Source organism: Hylaeus anthracinus, unplaced genomic scaffold (assembly GCF_026225885.1).
Source record: "Hylaeus anthracinus isolate JK02 unplaced genomic scaffold, UHH_iyHylAnth1.0_haploid 12001, whole genome shotgun sequence".
NCBI lineage: Eukaryota > Metazoa > Arthropoda > Insecta > Hymenoptera > Colletidae > Hylaeus > Hylaeus anthracinus.
Genome location: NW_026534348.1, coordinates 22,243,064 through 22,267,071, shown reverse-complemented (window position 1 = coordinate 22,267,071; position 24,008 = coordinate 22,243,064). Strand labels below are relative to the sequence as shown.

Here is a 24,008-nt window from a genome sequence, read left to right as displayed (position 1 = left end):
AATCAATAAAATCGGTCCACGAACAACAGAGATATCGTAATATCATATCATGAATGTGTCAAAAACTGCAGCATTTTTCTTTTTCTTTGACAAGGAATTTTTCGTCAACACTTAGCCAATAGGAGCTTAGACCATTCGTCGATTCGTCGACTCTCGGAATCAGTCGGCAAGGCTCGTCGGTCGGAATTGTAATATGACTGTCACTCATGCCGCTCGTTCATTTCTAACCTGTAACTGTCAGTCTGCATTTGTGACATTTGGTTTCTTGCAACGACTTTCTGACATGCATTGTGCGTACTTTTGAAAACTTAAAGGACTGAAACTGGAATTATAATACAATAAATTGTGCGTTACCAATAGTGGATCTCTTTGTATATTTTCCCACTTTATTTATTAACATTTAAATTTGTTACAACAAGATTTTCTGCCACGCGTTGTGCATACTTGTGAATTTTATTCTAATACAATAAATTGTGCATTACACATAGTGGATCCCTTTCTTTATTTCTCATTTCATGTTTAACATTTTTATTTCTTGCAACAAGACATTTTGCGATGCGTTGTGTGTACTTTGGAAACATAAAAGACTGTAACTGGTATTGTAATATAATAAGTTGTGGGTTAGAAATAGTGTAGACCTGTTTTTTCATTTCATACTTCATTTTTAACATTTAAGTTTGTTACAACAAGACTTTCTGCCATGCGTTATGTGTGCTTTTAAAAACTTAAGGGACTGAATCTGGTATTGTAATATAATAAATTGTGCGTTATTCATATGACATTAATTTTATTTGTAAATAACACATACAAACCTTATTTTACTTGCAAATTAATGTAGCATGTCAATGATATCTTACATATTCTCGGAAGTCTCTAAGATATATATAGTCCAAAGGACATTTAATAGTTAATATAATTTGTGAAATTAACAAAAAAATGCGAAAAGTGGGTAAAAGTATAGAAGCAATAAGTATTTGTACAATAAGTATTTGTACGATTCTTATGAGGAACCATTTACAGTAGAGTTTGTAACGTAAGCACATTAGTTTATTGCTCCGTACGAATTAGAAAACATCAAATTTCCAGGAAAGTACTTTTAAACAGTTGTGCGAATACTTATTGCTTCACTATTTCCATCGATTAATTGTTTTTTTTTCTTGTTGATTTCGCAACTTACATAAATAGCTATTTTTTTTGTAATCTATCTATCCCTATAAAAAACTTCAAAAAATTACGCTAGGTACATGAAAAAGTGGAGGACTTAAAGAGTAATCATAGAAAAATAGAAGATCCACATATAAAAACTACAAGAAAGTAGAAAAAGATGTGAAATCTAAATGAGCAGCCAGTACATGAACGTCCTTTCCAGTAAAGTGCAAGGTGACATTGTGTAACATAATATCAAATTTGGTGCTTTCTAACTATGCGCAGCTAAAATGCTGTGTTCAACAGTACAGACCTTCAGATCCTAATATCAACTCATGTAAACTGACTGCTCCGCACTTTGGCGGTGAAATGAAGACGCTAAATAGTGTATCAACCACAAACTGAGACTGTTTAGACATTTGCCTAGATGTCCGCGGCTTAGAAGTCAAATCCTTGGCGTGGCCAGGTAAGGTCAAGATTTTGATGAATAAGAATTATTTTAAAATGTAAAATAATGAAAATGTACTCATATTGTTAGCGTTTTAAACTGACAAATTATCTGAAAGCCTGTGAAAGGTGGGGTATCTGCGTCAATGAATGTCCTTAGAAATATTTTAAAACACAATAAAATGAAAATGTACTCATATTGTCAAAGTTTTAAATTGACAAATTATGTGAAAGTATGGGTACTGATGATCTGAGAATGCTTTGCCTGGCCACGCCAAGCATTTGACTTCCAGTCCACGGACATATAGGCAAATGTCTAAACAGTCTCAGTTTGTGGTTGATAAACTATTTAGCTTCTTCATTCACTGCCAAAGTGCGGAGCAGTCAGTTTACATGAGTTGTCATTAGGGTCTGAACGTCTGCACCGTTGAACACAGCATTTTAGCTGCGCATAGTTGGAAAGCACCGCATTTTTCATTGTGTTGTACAGTGTCGCCTTTGCACTTTGCTGGAAAGCACCTTCATGTACTGGCAGCCTATTTCGGTTTCACTTCTTTTTCTACTTTCTTGAATTTTTTTAGGGGGATCTTCTATTTTTTTATGATTACTCTTTAAGTCCTCCACTTTTTCATGTACTTGGCGTAATTTTTTTACTTTTTTGAAGTTTTTTATAGGGATAGATAGATTACAAAAAAAATAGTTATTTATGTAAGTTGCGAAATCAACAAGAAAAAAACAATTAATGTGCTTACGTTACAAACTCTACTGTAAATGGTTTGTCATAAGAATCGTACAAATACTTATTGCTTCTATACTTTTACCCACTTTTCGCATTTTTTTGTTAATTTCACAAATTATATTAACTATTAAATGTTCTTTGGACTATATATATCTTAGAGACTTCCGAGAATATGTAAGATATCATTGATTATAAAAAGAGAAATTAAGAAACTACAATTTCACACAAAAGTTTTTTGGGAAATTGATCGGTGTACGAATACATTCTACACCCATTGTATGTGTACAATTTAATATTTCTGGTTTAAATGTAAGTTGTAAATGAGCAGGTAAAAGTTAATTATTTATTCATTGTTTGTTAAGTCAACGTTTTTGGCTACGTGGACGCTTTCTTTTTTAGTAAAATGCAAAATATATGCACATTCTAGTGTTTCTGGTTTAAATGAGAACTTTAAATGAATAGGTAGAAGTTAATCTGTTATCAATTGTTTGTTAAGTCATTGTTTAAGCCACGTGGACACTACCTTCTTTAGCAAAATGCAGCATATGTGGACAACAATTCTAAGTCAACAATTCGATCTCGTGGAAGCTTGTTTCTTTAGTAAAATTCAAAATATACATATACCTAAACTAATCCTTTAGGTTTAAATGAGAATATAAAATCAGTAGGTTGAAGTATCGTTTAATTTTTTAATAATTTTTTATTAAATCAACATTTCGACCACGTGAATTCTTCCCCCTTTAATAAAATACAAAATATACACACAATCTGCAATACGTATAACTTAATTTTCCAAGCTTAAATGGGAGTATGACATTGGTAAACATTATTTGATTTTCTTAAATTGAATTTGTGCAAATTTGAAGGAAATTTTAATTTTCTTAAGGAATATAACTAATCATATTTATTGAGAGTGAAAGAAGTACGTATGTATATTGTTGATAATTTGAGTAATACTTGTTTCATTGTCTTAAATAATACTAAAATGACACAACCCTTCTCAGGTCTCACATAAATCAATTCATGATCTTAAAATAAACAAAATAAAACATTGACATATAATCAAGTTTCTTGTATTGATAAGAAACTTATTTTATACAATTTATTTTGATGATCTTAAGTGAAGATTGAGGTAGAACATTGAACATTGACATATAATAAAGTTTCTTGTATTGATAGGAAATTTATTTTATACGATTTATTTTGATGATCTAAATAATCTTAAGTGAAGATTGAAGTAGATACTTTTGTGTTGTTTGACGAACATGCATCAGAAATCATAGTAAACTGTGCTTTCTAGCTGTAGCATGTGGCTTCGTGCAAACTTATCAATCAATATTGACCTAAGGAAATGTTGGTAACAGATTCCGAAGAGTCAGTATTGATTTAAAGTTTCTTGCTTGGAGTTAGGGAACTATAGTAATTGATATTCTGACATTTATTGTTGATGGTGTTTGAATCGATCATGCTGATGACATATCATAATAATCTTGGTAGTTTTAATACAAAAAGCATCTCAATATTTTAATAAAATAAGATATTTTAATTTTTTTTTTTAGTGGGACTTAAATTAAAATTATTAACAGACAAATGAAAATATTAGTTCTGAATCTCCATTATACATTTACTAATTCAAAAGTTAGTCAATTAAAAACTAATTAAATATTAGTAAACATTTACTCTATTGAAAATTACAGAAATGAAAATAAAAATATTCTCTAATTTCAAAATAACAATAACTTTTTCATTCATGGAAAAAGATTGAAAGATTCGAGTGACACAATATTCGCATGATTTGTTACCAAATAGTGAAGAGTTCGTACGTCGATATAATAAAAAACTGAAGAATGAATACCAGTCTTAAAGAAACTATTTTTTATTAAAACAATGTACACATCTTGAGTTGTCTGCAGAATAAATAGAATTGCTAGTTTATTTCTAAAAATAAGCTCTATATTACAAAAGTTTATCATTTATTAAAATATTATTATTATATTATTATACATGTTAGCGTCAACGTCCTTAGGAACCTTTTACGGTAAATAGTTAGTCGCATTTTGGATTGCGACAGTTTTAGTTTAAGGTCTGTCTGTTCATATCTAACAGATGTGTCGATTGGCAAGCAACCCGACGTTCCGTTGCCTAAAAGTACAAATACGTTGTCCTAGACTCTAGGACCTAGAGGATCTGGCCACGGAGGGGGAAAGGGATTGCCTTTTGGTAAGAGGACTGTGAGGAACAGCACGGCACTTACCCCAGAACCGTTGAAGGGAAAATACATTTGTAGTTTTCTAACATACATTTACAGTTTGCAACTTCTAATAATTTTCTAGAAATGCTCGTCGACCAGTGTTTATCTTTTTGTATTTCCACTACCTCGATTTTTCCAGATTTCTGGCAAGAATTTCTACAATCGGTACTTTGACTCCGGATAATATTTTTTTACGTCTCCGTTCCAATTCGTCCCGCAGTAACTCGATTGAATTCGAGTCTGGTAGTTGCGGTAGCCAATCTATTCCGTGGAATTCTGGCATAACTAAAAATATTAAAGTAACACAGATAAAATCGGATACAAATTTCACATACAAAAGAACACATTTACAACTGTCAAATCCTGATAAAAAATGATGAAAAGTATGCTACATTGGACTATTTTTGGCATCTTCAATTGCAACATTATACAAACAAGTCAAAGATTTGTTTACTAATTACTATTCTGTATGGAATAAACTATTTATAATATTTTTTATTTAATTGATTTAAAAAAAAAATATACATGTCGAATTGAGTAACCTCCTCCTTTTCGAAGTCGGTGAAACATATTCTTAATTTATTTATTCAAATTATTACAATTAAAGAAAATGTCGATAGTGGTGCAATTTAAATTTGGACAGGGCTATTGAATCCTTTTGACCCCAGGTTATATTAAAAACATTTCAAATATCATCAATTTATTTGTTAAAAATACTACGATTCAAGGTTGAATTATTATTATTTAAACATAAATTTGCATGCAAAAAATAATTATTTTCTAGATTAAATGGTACATTCGATTTCAAACATCCTCATTAACTTATTACTTTTATTAACTATATTATTTGCTATATTTTCTTACTGTTTCAATTTATATTATACTTATGCACAAATTACCGAATAATCCACAACGTAGTCACAATAATCAATACTCAAACTAAGTAAATTAATTACGAATCTTATTGTAACTTTCTGTTACACTTTAAAATTCGCCATTTCAGTATTGCAATAAATCGGTTTACGCACAATAATAACTTTTCTTTACCATTGACATTTGTCGCTTCCGTAGAAAGATTCATTGGACACGTTAATAGAAGGGATATTCTTGTTACACGAAACAATGAATGACACTCGTATTTGTTATTCAAATGTCAGTATGTAAATAATTTATTTCAGACAGCGTATCACTGAAAATATAAAACCAAGAAAATGATTGATACTATCCATTACAAAAAAAAAAAGAAGAAAACAATTCAGGAGTGAAAAATCAATTTTTACTCATTGATCTGCGAGCAAAACTTGCATTTGTTAGTTCGTACCTTAAATGAAGTTTAATTGGTAATTTTTACTAATAACTCCACTCTGGAATTTTTATTGTATACCGACCGTATACCGACTATTCTATGTAGCTCACGTTTTTCTCCATTATTCGGTAGAATCGTAAATTCGCGATTAGCTTTGCAATAGGATTCTTCCGCAGAATTATTCCACGCATCGTAAATTAATCATTGCAAACAATTCTGGTTGATGCAAATTACACGACAGGAAATTTATCATAATCCACCGTAATTGCCGTTTAAATTCCATTACAATTTACGATAGTAAATAAATCCATGGATTGTTCTCATATACACGAAATTGAAATATTTCACGATGTTTCAATTAATTGTCAGAAAAGTAAGCAGTGATATATATTGTACACAAAACTGGTAAAATATTATTTCAAGTAGTAAATAATGGGTTTTGTGTTAAATCAAGCGTGTAACTGGCAAAATAAACTAATTTATACCTTACAATGAATTTTTGAAATAGTATTTTACTCGAAGGATATGGAAAGTAGTTGAAGTTTGTTTTGGAGTGTTTTAATTTGTTTAAAAAATTATTATTTATTTCAATCCATTTATTTTTAATTAATTACATGTTACTGTAAAGGTAAAATAATAGTTTATTTTCTGCAATAATTTGTTTAAACAGTATTCCATTTGAGTATTCTATTTTTTCTTTATTTTGTAAACTATTTATTTTAATAAATTTTCAGAAATTAGTATCCATTTCAATTAAGTCCGTTTAAATTATTTGTTTGTTTATTTCTGGTAAGCTCAGATTATCTCTACGTTAATGTTTTGAAGGTGAAGGAAAATTGTTGGTAGAAAGTATATTATTAAGCAAAGTATTTTCCTGAACTTATTATTACACTTATTGTTTCAACTGATAAAATTATTGACTTCAAATTGTTATGTTACGCATGAGATACAGTTCAATTCGAAGGAGTTCATTCATAATAACAAAACTGTTCTTAGGACCTTGAATACAGTAGTTCCACGGTAATTTAAAATTATGATTGGAACGATAATTAACCGCTTTGTCGTGTAATCAGGCGAGATAAAGTATTAACTTTTCAGAACATATGAGTAAACGATTTAATTTAAATGTCTCAAATTGTTTTATTTAGGTTTTCTTTAAAAAAATAGAATTTGTAATGTGATTTACAAAAATAATGGTTAAGTATATATAGAAACCTGTATGTTACATATAAAATGTTTAAATCTTGTAAAGTATAGGGACCCATACAATTGAAATATCTCATCGATGAGATATTATTATTTATTGGAATATCCTGGAATTCACTTAATCCACTGATTAAATAACAAATTTGTAGTACAAGGTTGTTATTTAATGAAAGAAAAAATTTAAAGAAAGTTCCTAACAACTAGACTTATGGCAAGTTGAAATATAGAAATATGTATAACAATGTGCACGAATACAAAAATATATCAAATACTAACAAATAATATGCATGCTGTATAATTTAAAAAATAGGATATATACAGTGGGTGTAGAATGTATTCGTACATCCATCAATTTCCCAAAAAACTTTTGTGTGATATTGTAGTTTATTAAGTGCATTTTTTGTAATCAATGATATTTTACATATTCTCGGAAATCTCTAGAATATAGTTCAAACAACAATTACTAGTTTATGTAATTTGTGAAATTAACAAGAAAATACGAAAAATTAGTAGAAATATAGAAGCAATAAGTATTCGTACGGTTCTTATGACGAACAATTTACAATAGAATTTGTAACATAAGCACATCAGTTTATTGCTTCGTGGGAATTAGAAAACATTACATTTCCAGTAAAAAAGACTTAAAAAATGCTGTAATAAAGAAATGAAAGAAGATCTCACCCCGAATAACATCGACATTTATGATAGTTAATTTAATGCTTAGAAGAGTTGCAATAATTGTAAAATCAAAAGGAAATCCCACGAAGTATTGATTACTTATAAATTAATGTAAATTTCGTTTTTTTTTAAAAATGAAGTTTAAAATATGTAACACTTATACGAATATTATAAGTACGATTTATTGTTTTTTCTTGTTGATTTCTCACTTATACAAAATACCTAATCTTTTCGTACTGTATCTATTCTAGACATTTCCAAGAATATGTAGAATATCATTATTTATAAAAAAAAAGTTAATAAATTACAATTCACATAGTTCTTTTGGAAATTGATCGGTGTACGAATACTTTCTACACCCACTGCACTTTCATTTAAATTTCACTTCTTTTTTTATATCTGTGAAAATATGAATTTACATAAGCATCCGTAATCTACTAATAATGCGTTTGCGTTATCTACAAATGTACATCTTTTTCATTAGTCATCACGTCACATAATAGGGTAGCGCGAATTCGTTCTAGTCGACTCTTTTTCTATGATATAATTTCTATCCCCCCTTTTATCCATAGTAGAAAACACAAACTTTAATAGCGATTACCCTAGACAATCTCTGCCAAAATCTCTTGGTATTTCAATCAACATCACTCACGGTAAAACATTTGAATTTCAACATTCGTATAAACTAGATTAACCGCGGCTTCGTCTGCACACTTCTGTGAATATACTGATGGCGAACGACGGGATGTCTCATCATTCCATCTGCTATTCCATCTAAATACTCAGTATTGCCATTAATTTGTCGGTGGGAGCGTAACGAGGACGCGCAAGAGCACGAAATTCGTAGACTAACGTATAGGGAGGATTGTACATTTCATGTTTATTGGATGTTTTCGCGGAAGAAACGCATTTTATTTATTACGGGTCAAGTAGATATTAAAAGTATTGAATAATTTTTAGCCTAGGTCGTATTAAAAAGATTTAAAATATCTGCAATTTATTTGTTAGAAATGTTTCAGTTCAAGAATGTATCAAGTGCGATTTAAATTTAGATAACCCGAATTTGTTGAATAATTTCCATCTCAGTTTTTATGAGCCTTAGCGAAATCTTGGTGTCGCAAGATTTTATTGTAAAATATTTAATATTCTCTTCAATATTCTCTTTTATTTATGCTATTGAAAAAAATGCAGTTTTGATGAAAAATAGAATATATAACTTTGTAACTATAATAAATACAATTTTACAACTTTTTGTGCAATTTTTAATTTTATATTTTTGTATGTTTTTAAGCAAATTCTACAACTATATTTTTTGACATGTACACATATATTGTTACCTAATCAATAAATCATCACAAAATATTTACATATTTACTTTATTTAAAATTATTGGATTGCGAAAAAAGTCACAATCATAAATGGGGTCATGAATGAAAAAGTTTAAAAAGCCTTGCTATAGACTCCTATGCACGTCTAATAAAATAAATATGTAACGTTAAACATTGTTGGAGATGTCAATTTCAACTTGAGTATTCTAAATGGAATTTGTCTGTCTCTAGCAAATCGAAGATAGTTAATTTTTAAGTACATCCAACTATTACCATGTAACTACTAATTGTTTATATTTAACTTGTATCATTAAAAAGTATTTATAACATTCATTGCCATTCATTCTCTCACAATTCCTGTTTAACCACTGTCAGGCAAATTTAGATCGTTTTGTCTTCAGCGCTAAATTTAACACAAAGTGCTATTAAATGTGTTGTATTAAAAAAAAAAATATTACCATATTAAATTTCCGTTCATCCATTTTAATAATTCCAAACTCAACCGGCTGTAAACTTATTTCTTGACCAATTGCAATCGATCTAAACTTGTATCACAAACTACGAGATATCTCAGTGTGAAAAGTGGCAGCGAATGAGTTGAAAGATCACAAACATAAACCATTGATCTATGTAATTTATAAGTTCATATTACTTTCATAACAGCTTTATATATTTTCACTTGGGTTTCTACGCTTAGTTTTAATTACCGATTAATTAGCAAATACATCTACGTATCATTCCTTGTATCCATATATTTTTTATTGTAAATTTGTTACCTTACTCCAGATATTTAAAAATTTACAAGTTACGAATCTTCGATCTATCGAACAAAGTGAATGTATTTTTAGTCGAAGCACAACTGTGACGCATGTAACATAGTTCTGTATCGAGCGTCAAGAGTGCATTTTTAAAATGCTAGAATCGTTGGAAGCATCATCCGCTTTCAAGGCTCACGGCGCCGCGTTCAATTTCATTAAATCGAGAAGGTTATTTTCAGTAAAATTATTCGATTTACTTAATTGCAATCAAACGGCGAGTATTTCCATGCTTGTTCCGGTTCACGGGATTCGTTTAAAGTGATTTGCGTTTTGCCCCGACGATTTGCCGTTCGCACATATTGGTTCGATTCATTAAAATCGTCTAAATGTGTTTGCGCGGCCGACGATGTTCCTACGAACTCGTAACCGCCGGAACAAAAATTGGAAAACGTGTTACCTGAGCGGGCATAAAAAATTCGCTTGTTGCGAACACGAATGAAATAAAGTACTACAAACGGTTGTTTTATTTCTCTTTTATTTGTACGCGGTTGGCTGTAAGTAACCGTGTTACACTGGTAGATGAATTGTTTTCAGTCGAAACAAATAAATTTCACTCCCATCCGCTGTTCGAAAATTTCGCTTTGAACACGTATAGGATGATTCGGAAAAGGAATCGAAAAATTTGAGGATATATCTGAAATAACAATTTCGTATATTCCCTCTACCTAAATTGATACGTACTATATAAAAATAAATCGCGTGATTCGTAACTTTACCGCGTGTGCAATTTTAGAAAGAAGGAATTTTAGAACAAATATAACACCATTTAAAAGAAAATATAAGACCATTTTCCTGTATCATACTTTATAATATTTTTTCACTTTTGTAAATAAGTTATTTCTATATTGCAATCGTTGATCGTAGAAAATGTATTATTTTTCTTTTTAATTTTTGGGGTAGTGATTTTGCATATGTTCCTTTTCGGTAAATGAAGGCTAAAGTATATTTTTTATTAATAATTTGATATAAATTTTATAAATTTACAATATACACATTTTATTTCAATTCTTTAATTCTAAATGTGTGACGTAAAAAATATTTTCGTTAACATCTAACTATAAATAAATTTAATTCATATTTATTTAATTCATTTAATTTATATCCATATTCATTGAGTTGCATATTTTTTTTTTGGATTCAATGATGATTAATAACTGATCAATGATGTTTATACAGGGTGTCCCAAAAGTCGGGGAGGAGCCGGAAATGGGGGGTAGCTGAGACGATTCTGAACAACAATTTCCTTTGTAAAAATGTCGGATGGGGCTTCGTTAAGGAGATATTAAGAGAAAACCCCGACCAATCAGAGCGCGCGTAGACCGTTGGAGCGGCCGCGGTAGCAAAGGCTACGCGCTGGCGGCCGCGCTTGTATGCGAACAAGTGACTCGACGTGCATCGAAGGACATTGACGTTGCCGCCTAGCGCGTAGACTTCGCTACCGCGACCGCTCGAACGGTCTACGCGTGCTCTGATTGGTCGGGGTTTTCTCTTAATATCTCCTTAACGAAGCCCCATCCGACATTTTTGCAAAGGAAATTATTGTTCAGAATCGTTTCAGCTACCCCCCATTTTCGGCTCCTCCCCGACTTTTACGACACCTTGTATAATGAATGAAAAATTTACTTTATGTCAACAAATACACATACGTTGCTTCTAATAATAAGATTTATTATATTTCCTCGTTGAATAAAAAATATTAAAATGTGAAATAATTACTTCTGTAATATATAAATGTTCTTTATCGAAACATTGATATTTTCTTGCACGTGTTTGTAATTATATTCGAATTCAAACTGGATGGCTGCACGTGCAACATTAGATAGAGTCGATATCCAGGTGCAAGAAATTCTCTGATACAAGATAACGTTACTTTGTTCATAATGTCAGAAAATGCCCTATTAACTGACCACGATCCTTTAACGAGATTTCGTTGAAACACGTATAATAGTTCCTTTTATCACAGATCTCATAATACGCTAACCTTTATTCTATTTCAGGGGTACGAGGGGTCCCTACTGAAAGTCACGAGTAAAAATGGGAAAACAGCGTCGGTGAGTCACTATTGATTCTTTATTTTGTTTCTAAATGACTCATAGTTCGTGATATCTTTCATTATCTTTCATTTTTAATCCTTCAAGGATTCTTCCTTTTGAGTGTTTTCAAGATCATCGATGTTTTATTGTCCATAAATATATATTTTTTTCTATCGTGTCATTAACATTTTAATACTTTCTGATGTGTACAATAACTTGATTTCGAAATGTTATTTAACTAAACAAAATTGAACTTAAACGTAAAATTGATGTCTATTCAAAATTATTTCATTGAAAAAAATATATGCACTTGTGAGAGAAAAAGAAACGATGACCATGAAAACTTACAAGAAAAGAAACACTGAAAATAATTAAAATTATATATAGAATATTTATTGTATCATCACAGTTGGAAGAAATATAATATTCAGGTTGCCTGGTTTAGATGAACCACCCTGTATAAAGTATCAACAATAATATAGATGTTATACTATTTAATTGACCGTAAATTGAATTGAATTGATGCAAATTCAAAATTTTATATATCTACATAGATGAAGAATAGAAACGTAAGTTAAAGTATATTTTGTCTTCCAAATGTTGTAACATGTATTTTTTATTTTATGTTTTATATATTTATTCATTTTAACAAATACTTGCATATTTATACTCATCATAAATGCATAAATATTCGTAGTTTATTGATGAGACATACTTTCATTTGAGTTTAAATTCTTTTTCTGTATCTGTGAAGCAGATAGATGTAAATCACGAATTTTGTATGCATTTTTGACAAATGGAAATTATATGATATAGAAGATAAAGCATACATTTATTTATATTTTAATTCTTTTTCTGTATCTGTGAAAATATGAATTCTCATAAATACACGCAATCTAATGTTTACAAAAGCGATACATGGTATGGAATCCATATCCATACGAGCAATATTTGCTCAATCCCGAGCAAGTGACATGGAAAAAAAAATATACATGTCGAATTGAGTAACCTTCCCCTTTTCGAAGTCGGTTAAAAACAGACATTACTCGATATTTTATATCATCAAGGTTTACTTGCGATCTTATCGTAGAACTTTCTTCATAAGTTAAACATAATGTACATCATACAGGGCTGACGCGACAATGGTTATGTCCTAGATTTCCGCAAAGGTCAAGTCTAGCGAAAACTGTAACCATTTTCCATATTCGTTTATCGAGAAAAAGAGACGCTCGCCGTCGTACCGACGATTCTTGTGAAAAACATCGATTTCCTTTTACGATTCAAGGAGCATTTCCATCAAGCGGGAACAGGTCGACAAAGTATCGAGATTCTCTCGTGGTTATTCGTCGGATAAGAAAACAGATGGGAAAACTTGTGAACGGGAAGTTTCAATCGAATTCTCCTCTGATCGCGAGGAAGTTTTCATGATTTCGACGATTTCTTTTCCTTGCTCAGCGAGTCGAAGGGGTGTAGTTCGCCCTCATTTTTAGAACTTGACGCACGATTTGACAATGTTCTGCTTAAATTTTGTTTGCACTTTTCGTACTTCACAATTTTGTTCATCTTGAAGCAAACTTACAACGGAATTTTATTTAAATAAATTGTTTATTTTAGACCATTACGAAATCTTAAAACGGGAGAAATAACACTGTGTAATATTGCAAAGTAATTTACTGGAATGGATTAAAGTGTATATAATAAATAAGGTGATTGTTGCAGAGCCGGAACTAGTAAGCATATTTATCTATACGTTTTACCTTAATTATTTCAAAAAGGTAACTACAAAATATATCGTATCATATATGTAGGATTTGGGATGATCGAGGGTGGCGAATAAATTAAATGCGTGAGAAACAGTAAATATGATGTATTTAAGAATATAAAATCGAAAAGGTATAAAAAAACTGACGCAAAACATCCGCACGAACGACCGTAAGGCCGATCGCACACAGCGCAACCGAAACAGTTTCAAACCACTCTGAAACTACATAGTTGCATGTGACCGTGGATCTAGGTAAAACAAAGATAGTGAAGTAGGTAAAACAAGGAGCGCAAACGGTTTGCAACACTAATTTCAAATCGGTTGCGCCGTGTGCGATCGGCCTTACGACAACAAAGTACAAAAAACTTTCGCGCGCCGCTTGCCTCGAACAAACAACAAGAACGCGTCACGATACCTCGCGAAGGCGCCCGAAAAACGTCGAACACATCGATTATTCAATCGATGCGTTCACCGATCGAAACATAACCCTCCTTTATATATTTATAATATACAGGGTGTCTACGTATAAGTCCGGACATACGCGAAGTGTCAATTCTACAACAAATTTCCAACATAAAATTACTCTTAGACATTTTCTTTGTGTCGCCATATTCTCAAGTATTTTCACTTTTAATTTTTTTTCTATGTTTTCGACTAGACACTCTTTAAACGGCCATAACTCCACCAAAATTACAGTGCAAACCTAAAAGTAAGTATACCATTCGAAAGTGCGTTAAATTTCCCATCTCTCTGATGTCGAACCAAAATTTATTACGTAGATTTAACAAGTAAAAAATTAGGTTAAACTTTACATTGTGAAAATTTTAAAAAAGTTGACGTTTTCTGTATTCGTTTTTCGGTTTTAAAGACATAGTTGTTTGGCGGGCACTCTTCGGGAAAAACTTCCTCGAAATCTGAGCTTTTGAATGGTAGTATCAAAAAAAATTTTAAAATTGTACTGTGGTATTTTAGAGAGAAAATGACGTTTAAATACAGAAAAGCGTAGGCTTTTAGGTGAAAATCGATATTTTTCAACAAAAATCGACTTGTCACTTTAAAATTAACTTGACATCGGGTTTGATGTATTTTTTAGTGACACTCATGAGCTTCCCCAATTAGGAAAAAAAAAACGATTTTTTGACACCTCAAGCCTCTCCCAATCGTGTGTAGAGCCTGTGAGCGAGGGGAATAATAATTGTTTTTGAACATGTATCCATAGAATTTTTGTTTTTAGAGACTATTTAATCAAAATCAACCTCGGTGTACCGATAAATGATATGGAGATTGGAACACGATCGATTTCACAAAGCAAGAAATCTATGTTTTCGGCGCAGAAGAACCGATAAGTTTTGATTTAGGAGGCAGGTATTTTGAACGCTTTTCTGCATTTAAACGTAATTTTCTCTTTAATATACCACCGTATAATTTTTTTTTGATACTACCATTTAAAAGTTCAGACTTCGAGGAAGTTCTTCCCGAAAAGTGCCCGCCAAACAAGTATGTTTTTAAAACCGAAAAACGAATACAGAAAACGTCAAATTTTTTAAAATTTTCACAATGTAAAGTTTAACCTAATTTTTTACTTGTTAAATCTACATAATAAATTTTGGTTCGACATCAGGGAGATGGGAAATTTAACGCTCTTTCGAATAGTATACTTACTTTTAAGTTTGCACTGTAATTTTGGTGGAGTTATGGCCGTTTAAAGAGTGTCTAGTCGAAAACACAGAACAAAAATTAAAAGTGAAAATTCTTGAGAATAAGGCGACACAAAGAAAATGTCTAAGAGTAATTTTATGTTGGCAATTTGTTGTAGAATTGACACCCTGCGTATGTCCGGACTTATACGTAGACACCCTGTATATATTACATTTTAGTGTATTATTTGATATATTATTTTTCAATAGACAACTACATAAATGAAATAATTAGTGACTGGCAAGAAGGTACACACTAAAGTTAGAAGACATAAAAAGAAGAAATCGGTATAATCAACTTAAATGCGTTTATGTAATTACAGAATTGTGCCAATTATTTGATTAGATATCACAGAGCAAAGAAAGGAATGCTGTTATTTTCATTCTATCTATAGTTATTCATTTCAAATTAATTAACACTTTTCATAGCTACTTCATTTCTCATCAAATCATCTTTTGTCTCTAATTAATTCGTTTGTGCAGTTCGTTCTTTGACTGTTATCTTTCTCAGAATATAGGTGGCTGGTAATTTCATACAATCTTCGCTAACAATGATAAGATTGAAATTGGTTTTATAACAATAAGAATTTCTTTATTAGAAAGGAAGATCTGTGGCTTTTGTTCCAAGGTATAGAAAATAAAATTAGATGATAATTTGATCTTATTGTTCGAGAGTGAAACTAAATTTGTTTCCAATTTATTAGACGCCTCAATTATCTGGTCTTGTTATCTCGTTTCCTTGAATGCAATTCATTACTGTATCCTGTAAACCAGCGAAACCGTTCGTCGCACAATCGAGGTAATGCCGCTTCGCGATGTTCCCTGCAGGCCAACGTTGTTTACGAATGTCTTCATTGTCAATAGTGACGTGACACATACGCGAAAACGCAGACGTTATTTGCCAATATTTTAGCGGTCTCTTACATTATCCCTAAACCACGCTAACGTAAATATTATTCCTCGATATTTTGATGGTTAGTAATACCATTTCAAAAACAATTTCCTACCTTCACTATCGATAAATGTTACCCTAGTTTCAATTTATAATTTCGTAATTTATATTTATAAATAGTTTGTGAAACACGTACATTTTGTATGAATTGTTTAATTCGTATTATTTGTATGATTCGTATCGTCTAAATAACATACGGGTATAATTTGTATACCGCGAATATTTTCTATAAATTATACAATTTATATTCTATGTATAATTTGCATAACGTGTAAGGGTTAGCCATTAAACTTATTATGAATATATCATTTGTTGGATCTCGTCCTCCTGGAAATCCTGTAGAATATGCGGGGAATGAGATGGAGTGGGCATCACCGGAGTGAATGAAAACAACATATTTAAAAAGAATGGAAGTGAATAATATTTATTTCTATCTGATTAAGAAACTCTACTCTAAAGGGCATCGGCAGTAAAAAAAACCCCAGTCAAAGGTGAGGAAAAAGCCTGGTCCCTGATCAAATAAAACAATCTTGACTATATCTCGAACGAAGGGATAATAAATAACGAACATAACACATTTCTAAGCTAAATCTAACGAACGCGAGAGAGCTCTCTCTTACCGTAGTCGCAGTCGAATGGCGCCCTGTCGACGTCGCAGCCGCTCGCCGTGGTCCAGGTGAAAAATGCTCTAATTCTAGAGCCTGCACGGCTAGCCAACACATCGGACAACGCAAACGCCGCACGGCCGGACTCATGTCGATTCACAAAAAACAAGCTCGCCGGGAAAAGGCTCTTTTCCACGCACCGTCGACAGTTTGAATGAACGCGTGGGCCTCGTCTCCGTCCGGCCCTTTCCCTTCTCGCCGCTCGCGTCGGCGCACCGCAGCGTGGCATTTTCCTCATGCCCTTTTCCGCGCAGCGCCCAAATTCAAAGCAGGCCACTCGAGCGCCATACACAGGCGCTCGCGCAGGGAATAAATAAAAATGCAATAATTCATTCTATAAACATACATCAACTAAACATATATTTTCTTACAACCTACAGGGTTCACAGAACCGCAAACATCATTTATTACACAACACACAAAACACTATTCGATTATACGAGTACATAATAATGAAAGAGTACAAACATCAACTGAATATAATAATGAACTAAAGGGTCGCACAGATTACTCTGACGTGACGTGATCCCGCGTCATAGGACGCGTGATATAAAAATCTAACATAGGGTTTTGCATGGCGACATTCACATTACTCTGACGTGACGTGGGCTAATGCTATCTGATGAAATGTGCGTTCTGACGCGACAGGAGCACATCAAAACTACTACATTTTTTCGTGAGCGTTGGAAAGCGTCAGAAGACTCGGGTGTTTTCTAGGAACCTGTTTTCCATTTTTAAGAGATAAACTAATTTAAAAAACAAAAACTAAAAGTATAAAATAATTTTTAGTTAATTTATATAAATTTATATGACCACTATGACCAGTAATTTATATGAGCAGCTCTAGATATAATTGGTTATAAAAGTATGAGAAAATGCAGTGAAAAGTATGAAATAATTTCTATTTAAACTGCATTCTTGTCAGCTTTTCATGCATTTGATTAGATATAAAATGCAGCATATTAAATACAAAAACATAATTTTTCTTGTACTTGAAATGATTAAACATATTGAAATAATAAATAAAATTATTAAATCTGATCTTAAGGAATTTTAATAAGAAAAATTATTAGTATTATTATTGTTATGCACGATCTTTATTTGTACTGTAAAAAAATGTTTAATATCGTTATTAAACGTTAAACGTTATTAAATCTCCCACGGCTAGGTTGGTTGTTGACAAACTGGACAACTACACGTCTGAAGTAGTTAACATCGCCTACCGCGATACCTCTTCGACATTGCAGAAAAAAAAGAGTGTTCCGTCGCAAGGAACATAACATTGAAATTTTGTTGGTACGTTTGGCCTGCGGACGAGAAAAGGTTATTTTTGAGATTTAACATTTCGAGTCTTTAGCGTTGAATGGTTTTTAGAATCTCTAATACCCGTTTCGACTTCAATAACCGAAGTGCCATAAACTCAGAATTATCGAAGGATGCAAAACCCAATGTTAGATTTTCAGATCACGCGTTTTATGAAGCGGGATCACGTCGCGTCAGAGTAATCTGTGCGACCCTTTAGCATTAGGAACATTGGGGAAAAAACTGATAAACGCATACGGCACTCATATGCCCTCTGGACATGGATATGGAATTACTTTCATGTGCAATTTATGCAAATTTTATCATTTTTGATTCTTGTATTACTCAGATAACGCAAATAATTTGAATTCCTTCTTTAGTAGAAAAAGCTTGTTTACAATAAAGTCCTTGTTACATGTAGTCTTTATTTCAGTGAAGGAAATTATTAAGTGATTTGGTAAAGGACGACTTCTAATTTAGGAAAATCATAAATAACGTAAGAAGCGCGTGTACTCTTCTAAAATGCGAGTTTGAGACTAACTATGTACAGTGGGTGTAGAAAGTATTCATACACCGATTAATTTCCTAAAGAACTATGTAAAATTGTAATTTATTAACTTATTTTTTATAAACAATGACATTCTACATATTCTCGGAAATCTCTAGAATAGATTGAATACAAAACAAAATATCGAAGTAATAAGTATTCGCACAACTGTTTAATTTTTACAATTTGATATAAAAAAAAAAAGAAATTTACAATAATTTATAAGTATATAATACTTTCTTCGTGGGATTCCCTTTTGATTTTAGAATTATTGCAACTATTCTAAGCGTTAAATTAATTAAATTATTAGTTATTCGAAGTGGGATTTTTTTCCATTCCTCTATTAGGGCCATTTTTAAAAGTGTTTTACTGGAAATTTGATATTTTCTAATTCGTACGGAGCAATGAACTAATGTGTTTACGTTACAAACTCTACTGTAAATGGTTCGTCATAAGAATCGTGCAAATGCTTATTGTGTTCCGGATAGAACTCGAGTGTCGGCAGAATTTAGGCTCCTTTGTAATCGTGTGCCGTTAATATTCTTCCTCGAGCGACGCGGAGAACTGAACGGAGGGCCAACAATAGTTTATGACATGCTCGCGAAATATGTCGCTTACGGTTTGTAGCTGATTGCCGTCAATATCAAGCCAGATATGACCGTTTCGAGATCTTTAGAATTCCGCATGATTCCAAGGCTCGGCGGCCGGCCATGCCATAAATTCGGAGAAACGCACGAGCGCGTTGGGCCTTCCGTGAGTCACCAGGCGACCACCTACCCCTAGTTTCGAGGCTGTGGGGGAAGACACCGCGACGGGGGTGAGCGTGGGACGAAAGGAGCCCTGATTGGGTCTTGTTTCCAAGATCGGGGCCCATTCGTCGCGCCCGTTGGGCACTAAGGGGTGGAAACGAAGACGAGGAAGTTGCGAGTCTTCGGATATTTCGATTTGAACTCTCGAATAATAAAGTTCGGTTTCTTGACATAAATCAAGTGTGTACATTTCCTTCCCATTTCATTCCATTTTATCCTGAACAATTTTTGGTGCCGAAACCCGGGAAACTATTTACCGGTGTTTAGTTATCGTCGGGTAAAGTGGTGTGCGCGAAGTCGAATAAGTGGTAACGAAGACAATTTCGGTAAACGGACGAATCATGCCGCTGAAAAGAACGAGGAGAGCTGCCGACAAAACTATCAACAAAGGCCCGGAACCAGTGGATAAAAAGCAGAGGAAAGACGTCAGGAGATCGAGAAAGATCGGGCTGACGGCAACAAGGAACGACCTGGAGGAAACCGGAGCCGCCATCATCGAGGAGCGGCCATCGAGATCGAGGCCGATCGGCCACGGAGCCGACAGGACAGCGGCAACTCAGCGGGTGGAGATCGGGAAAGCGAGTTCGGTTTGCTCCGCCACGTAGGAGATGGTGCGGTACCCGCGGATGACCCTTATGGCCATCCGCTTCTCCAGCGCGCCGAGGCCCATACTGAGACCCCGTACAGCATCATAGACCTCACCACTCCCATATATAGGCGGCGCACACGATCTCCAGGTCCCCCGATATTGGGCAATAGGCGACCAAGTGTGGCCGCCGCCCTTTCCACACAGGGGACCAGACGGTCGAAGAGCGCCTCGATACGCCAGTGGCTGTCGAGGTCGAGGTCGAGGTATTTGATTCGACACAGGCCTACGCCATGAAACTATATGCCGTACCGGCTCGGGTACTCTATCCACCCATCGCTCAGATAGGCCCCGATCACCTGCCTCAGATAGGGAGGCACTTGATGATAAATTAGTGCCTCCCTTATGGCTTCCCAGGGCAGGGTGTTAATAACGTTTACGATATTCAATGATATCACTACGCACACCCCGCCCCAGGTGAGTGCACTCTCCGAGAGGGACCCGACGCGCTTAATAGCGTCAACGGTTGACCGGCCCTCTCGGATGCCGAATTGGCAATCAGCCAGATCGAGACCAACGCGCGACAGGTGGCTGGAGAGGCGGAAAACGATGATGCGTTCTAGCATCTTCCCCACCTCGTTCAGGAAACATACTGGCCGGTACGCAGAGGGAGAATCCGCGGGCCTTCCAACCTTCCTGAGGAGGACCATTCGCCCACACTTCCAAAGTCGGGGGAATACACCCGACTCCAAGCAGGGGGTAAACAACCTCCGGAACACGGGCTCGGTACAGACTTTGCCGGGTATCCTATCCGGCCCCGGGGCGGTATTCTTGCCTCGGAGCCACCGGATAACCGCGGCCATCTCCTTATCCGTGACCCCCACATCGGGAGGCCGCTCAACTTCGCGGCCCTCCGTCCCGAGCAATGGTCGGGTCGCCTCCCCGCCAGGGGGAAAAAGCACGACCACGACACGCTTGAACGTTCACATTACCCTGACGAACCGGGGGCTGATGCTATCTGACGAAATATGCGTTCTGACGCGTCAGGAGCATATCAAACCTACTAGATTTTCCATGAGCGTTGGAAGGCGTCAGGAGACCGGGTGCTTTCTAGAATCCTATTTTCCGTTTTTAAGAGATAAACTAATTTCGAAAACATTAAAACTGCACTAAAGAGTATTAAAAGAATTTCTAGTTAATTTATATGAATTTATATGACCATTAATTTATATGAGCAGCTCTAAATATAATTGCTTAAAAGTACGAAAAAATGCAGTGAAAAGTATGAAATAATTTATATTTTAACTGCATTACTAACAGATCTTGTAAAATTATTGAATAAGGAATTTTTTTTATTGAAAAAATTAATTTATATAATTATTTACTTAGACCCATTCGGGGGCAGTTTTCGAAACGAGATCTTTTCGGCATTTATCCTTAACGTATCGAGAACAAACATAGTGAATTTCATCGCCTTCCGATGCGTGGAAGTGTTTTTTTACGAAAGGGGTTGAAAATTTGCAAGATGTTCCACTCCCCCCCCCCCCCCATAGGGCGCCTATGGGGAGCACGGTATGGATGATGGCATTTTCTGGATCAGGGGAGTCCAGAGAATGCATTGAGTCCAAAATCGAGACCGTCGTCCCAAAATTGTGGATTTTAGAGGGGGTGGGAGGTTGTGGGGGGTGGGTTTGTCCGAGAGGGATTTCAAGGGGTGCATTTTGTAGAGGGCATTAAGGAGAGTCCCCCCAAAGGTTTTTTTGAATTTTTCAACCTCTTTCGTTAGGGGGGTGAATTAACCCCTTCGCATCAACCCTCGCCCATGTAACTTTACACACGTCCAGAGGACACTACAAAACTACTCCTCACGGAATTTAATTCCAATCGGTTGAAAACTTCCATGTTTTTGAACCGTTTAAAAATTTGTCCGCTAAGTTTTGATCGTTAGTGTAGATTAAATTCGATGAAAGAATTGCCAAAATTTTCGGAAAACCCCCTTGAATGGCTCAATGTAGAGGAGACCTTCGAGATCGCAACGGAACTCGGAAGGACGGCAGCGAGCGGTAAAATGTCGCGCGTCTTTTCGCGGCTCTCGAAGGGAATGCGCGCGAGGCGGTCAGCACGTTATGAACGGCAAGTCGCAACACTTCGACCATCATGAGGACGCTAGAATGGCATTTCGGGAATAAACTAACTATCGCGGGTAAAATTGATAAAGATATTAGGGAACTCCCGGCAATAGCTATGGGCGAAGTTAAACTTACGTAGTTCGCGAGTAAATCGCAAAACACGGTATCAGCTCTGAAATCGCTTATACTCGCGGGGCATTTACACAACCCGGATTTGAGAAGTTGTGTCGGGAAGAAATTGCCGTTCCCGCGGATATACGCGTATAACTCGTATGCCGAGTCGGTCGAAAAGGATGAGGTAAAGTTAGAAACGATCGCCAATATTTCACTTCGCGAAGCGGAAAAAGCGGCGTATCTTCGAAATAAAGGGAGACGCGTGCGAAGAAATCGTGATAGTTTGAAGAAATCGGCGCTGAAAAGGGTTGTTCCAGATAAGAATTGCAAGCTGGGATACGGAAACGTGGCGATGATCACCAATTTAGAGATAGTGAATATATTGAGTATATTTGGATATATTGAACGCTTCTCCACGGTCAGGTCTACGCCAGCGTGGATCCCAAGGTGATCCATAGACCAGTGTGAAGCTGGCTCCACCTTTTTTAAAAACTCAAGATTTTCTTTTTGCATACGTTTGCTCATCGTTTGCTCACGTTTGCTCAAGTGCAATTTTCGTTTGCCCATCTTTAGTTCAAAAGATACAGGCGATTCAAATTAGAGTTTTTCAAATTTTTGAAAAACTCTAATTTTTCTTTTTGATTCTGTTTCGCCATCGTTTGCTCACGTTTGTTCAAGTGGAATTTTCATTTGCCCCTCTTTAGTTCAAAAGATAGAACCATTTGTTTATACGTTCATGGAGAAGACATCGCGAAATGTGTTCAGAATTTTTTAATTAGCTTTCTTTCAGATATAAAGAAGGGAATGTTAATCAATCTTTAAAAGTAGTAGGGAGCGACTCTCTTTAGTTCCCAAGAAATAAATTAATAAATATATCTAAATTTCGATTGACTACTGTCAATCATTAAGTGTTCAATATCTTGCTCTGGACTGGTTTCGATCCCGGTAGGAATAACTTTTTTTTTTTACTTTCCTTTCGGTTTTTATCATGTTTTGTTATGAATTCTACCTTTCTATATATTAAGATTAATTTGATAAAATATCGTGCAATTTTTATGTTTTTTATTACATTGAAAAAGAATCAAGATATGAAAAGAGTTTCTACAAACTTTTATAAAAACTTACGTCATTATAGTCTATAAATAACACTTAAATTATTTCAAACAAACACTGCACACACCCATTACATAAACTCCCTCCCAATAAAAAAAAACATAAAAATTGCAAGATACTTACAAAAATAATCTTACAATGTAAGAAGGTAGTTTTCATAATAAAACATGACAAAAACAGAAGCAAATGTAAAAAAAATAATTCACACCTCTACCGGAATCGAACCCAGTCCAAATCAATATATAGACTTCGCAACCTCAGACTTTATCGTCTGTGCTACACCACTTCTACGATACCTTCAACACTTGAATGATTGACATTAGTCAATCGAAATTTAGATATATTTATTAATTTATTTCCTGGGAACGAAAGAGAGTTGC

At 34.3% G+C, this 24,008-nt stretch overlaps 1 protein-coding gene across 4 annotated transcripts in view; it reads left to right on the top strand.

Annotated features, from left to right (window-relative positions):
- LOC128891260 (protein couch potato-like) overlaps positions 1–24,008 on the top strand; it is a 366,536-nt gene that overhangs the window by 228,859 nt on the left and 113,669 nt on the right. For all 4 annotated transcript variants that reach the window (XR_008460781.1, XM_054150670.1, XM_054150669.1 and 1 more), the window contains exon 3: positions 11,917–11,970. Coding sequence is in view for 3 of the 4 variants with exons in the window: in XM_054150670.1 (XP_054006645.1) it covers positions 11,917–11,970 (54 nt within the window). In the remaining variant the exon portion in view is untranslated. The remainder of the gene's footprint in view (positions 1–11,916; positions 11,971–24,008) is intronic.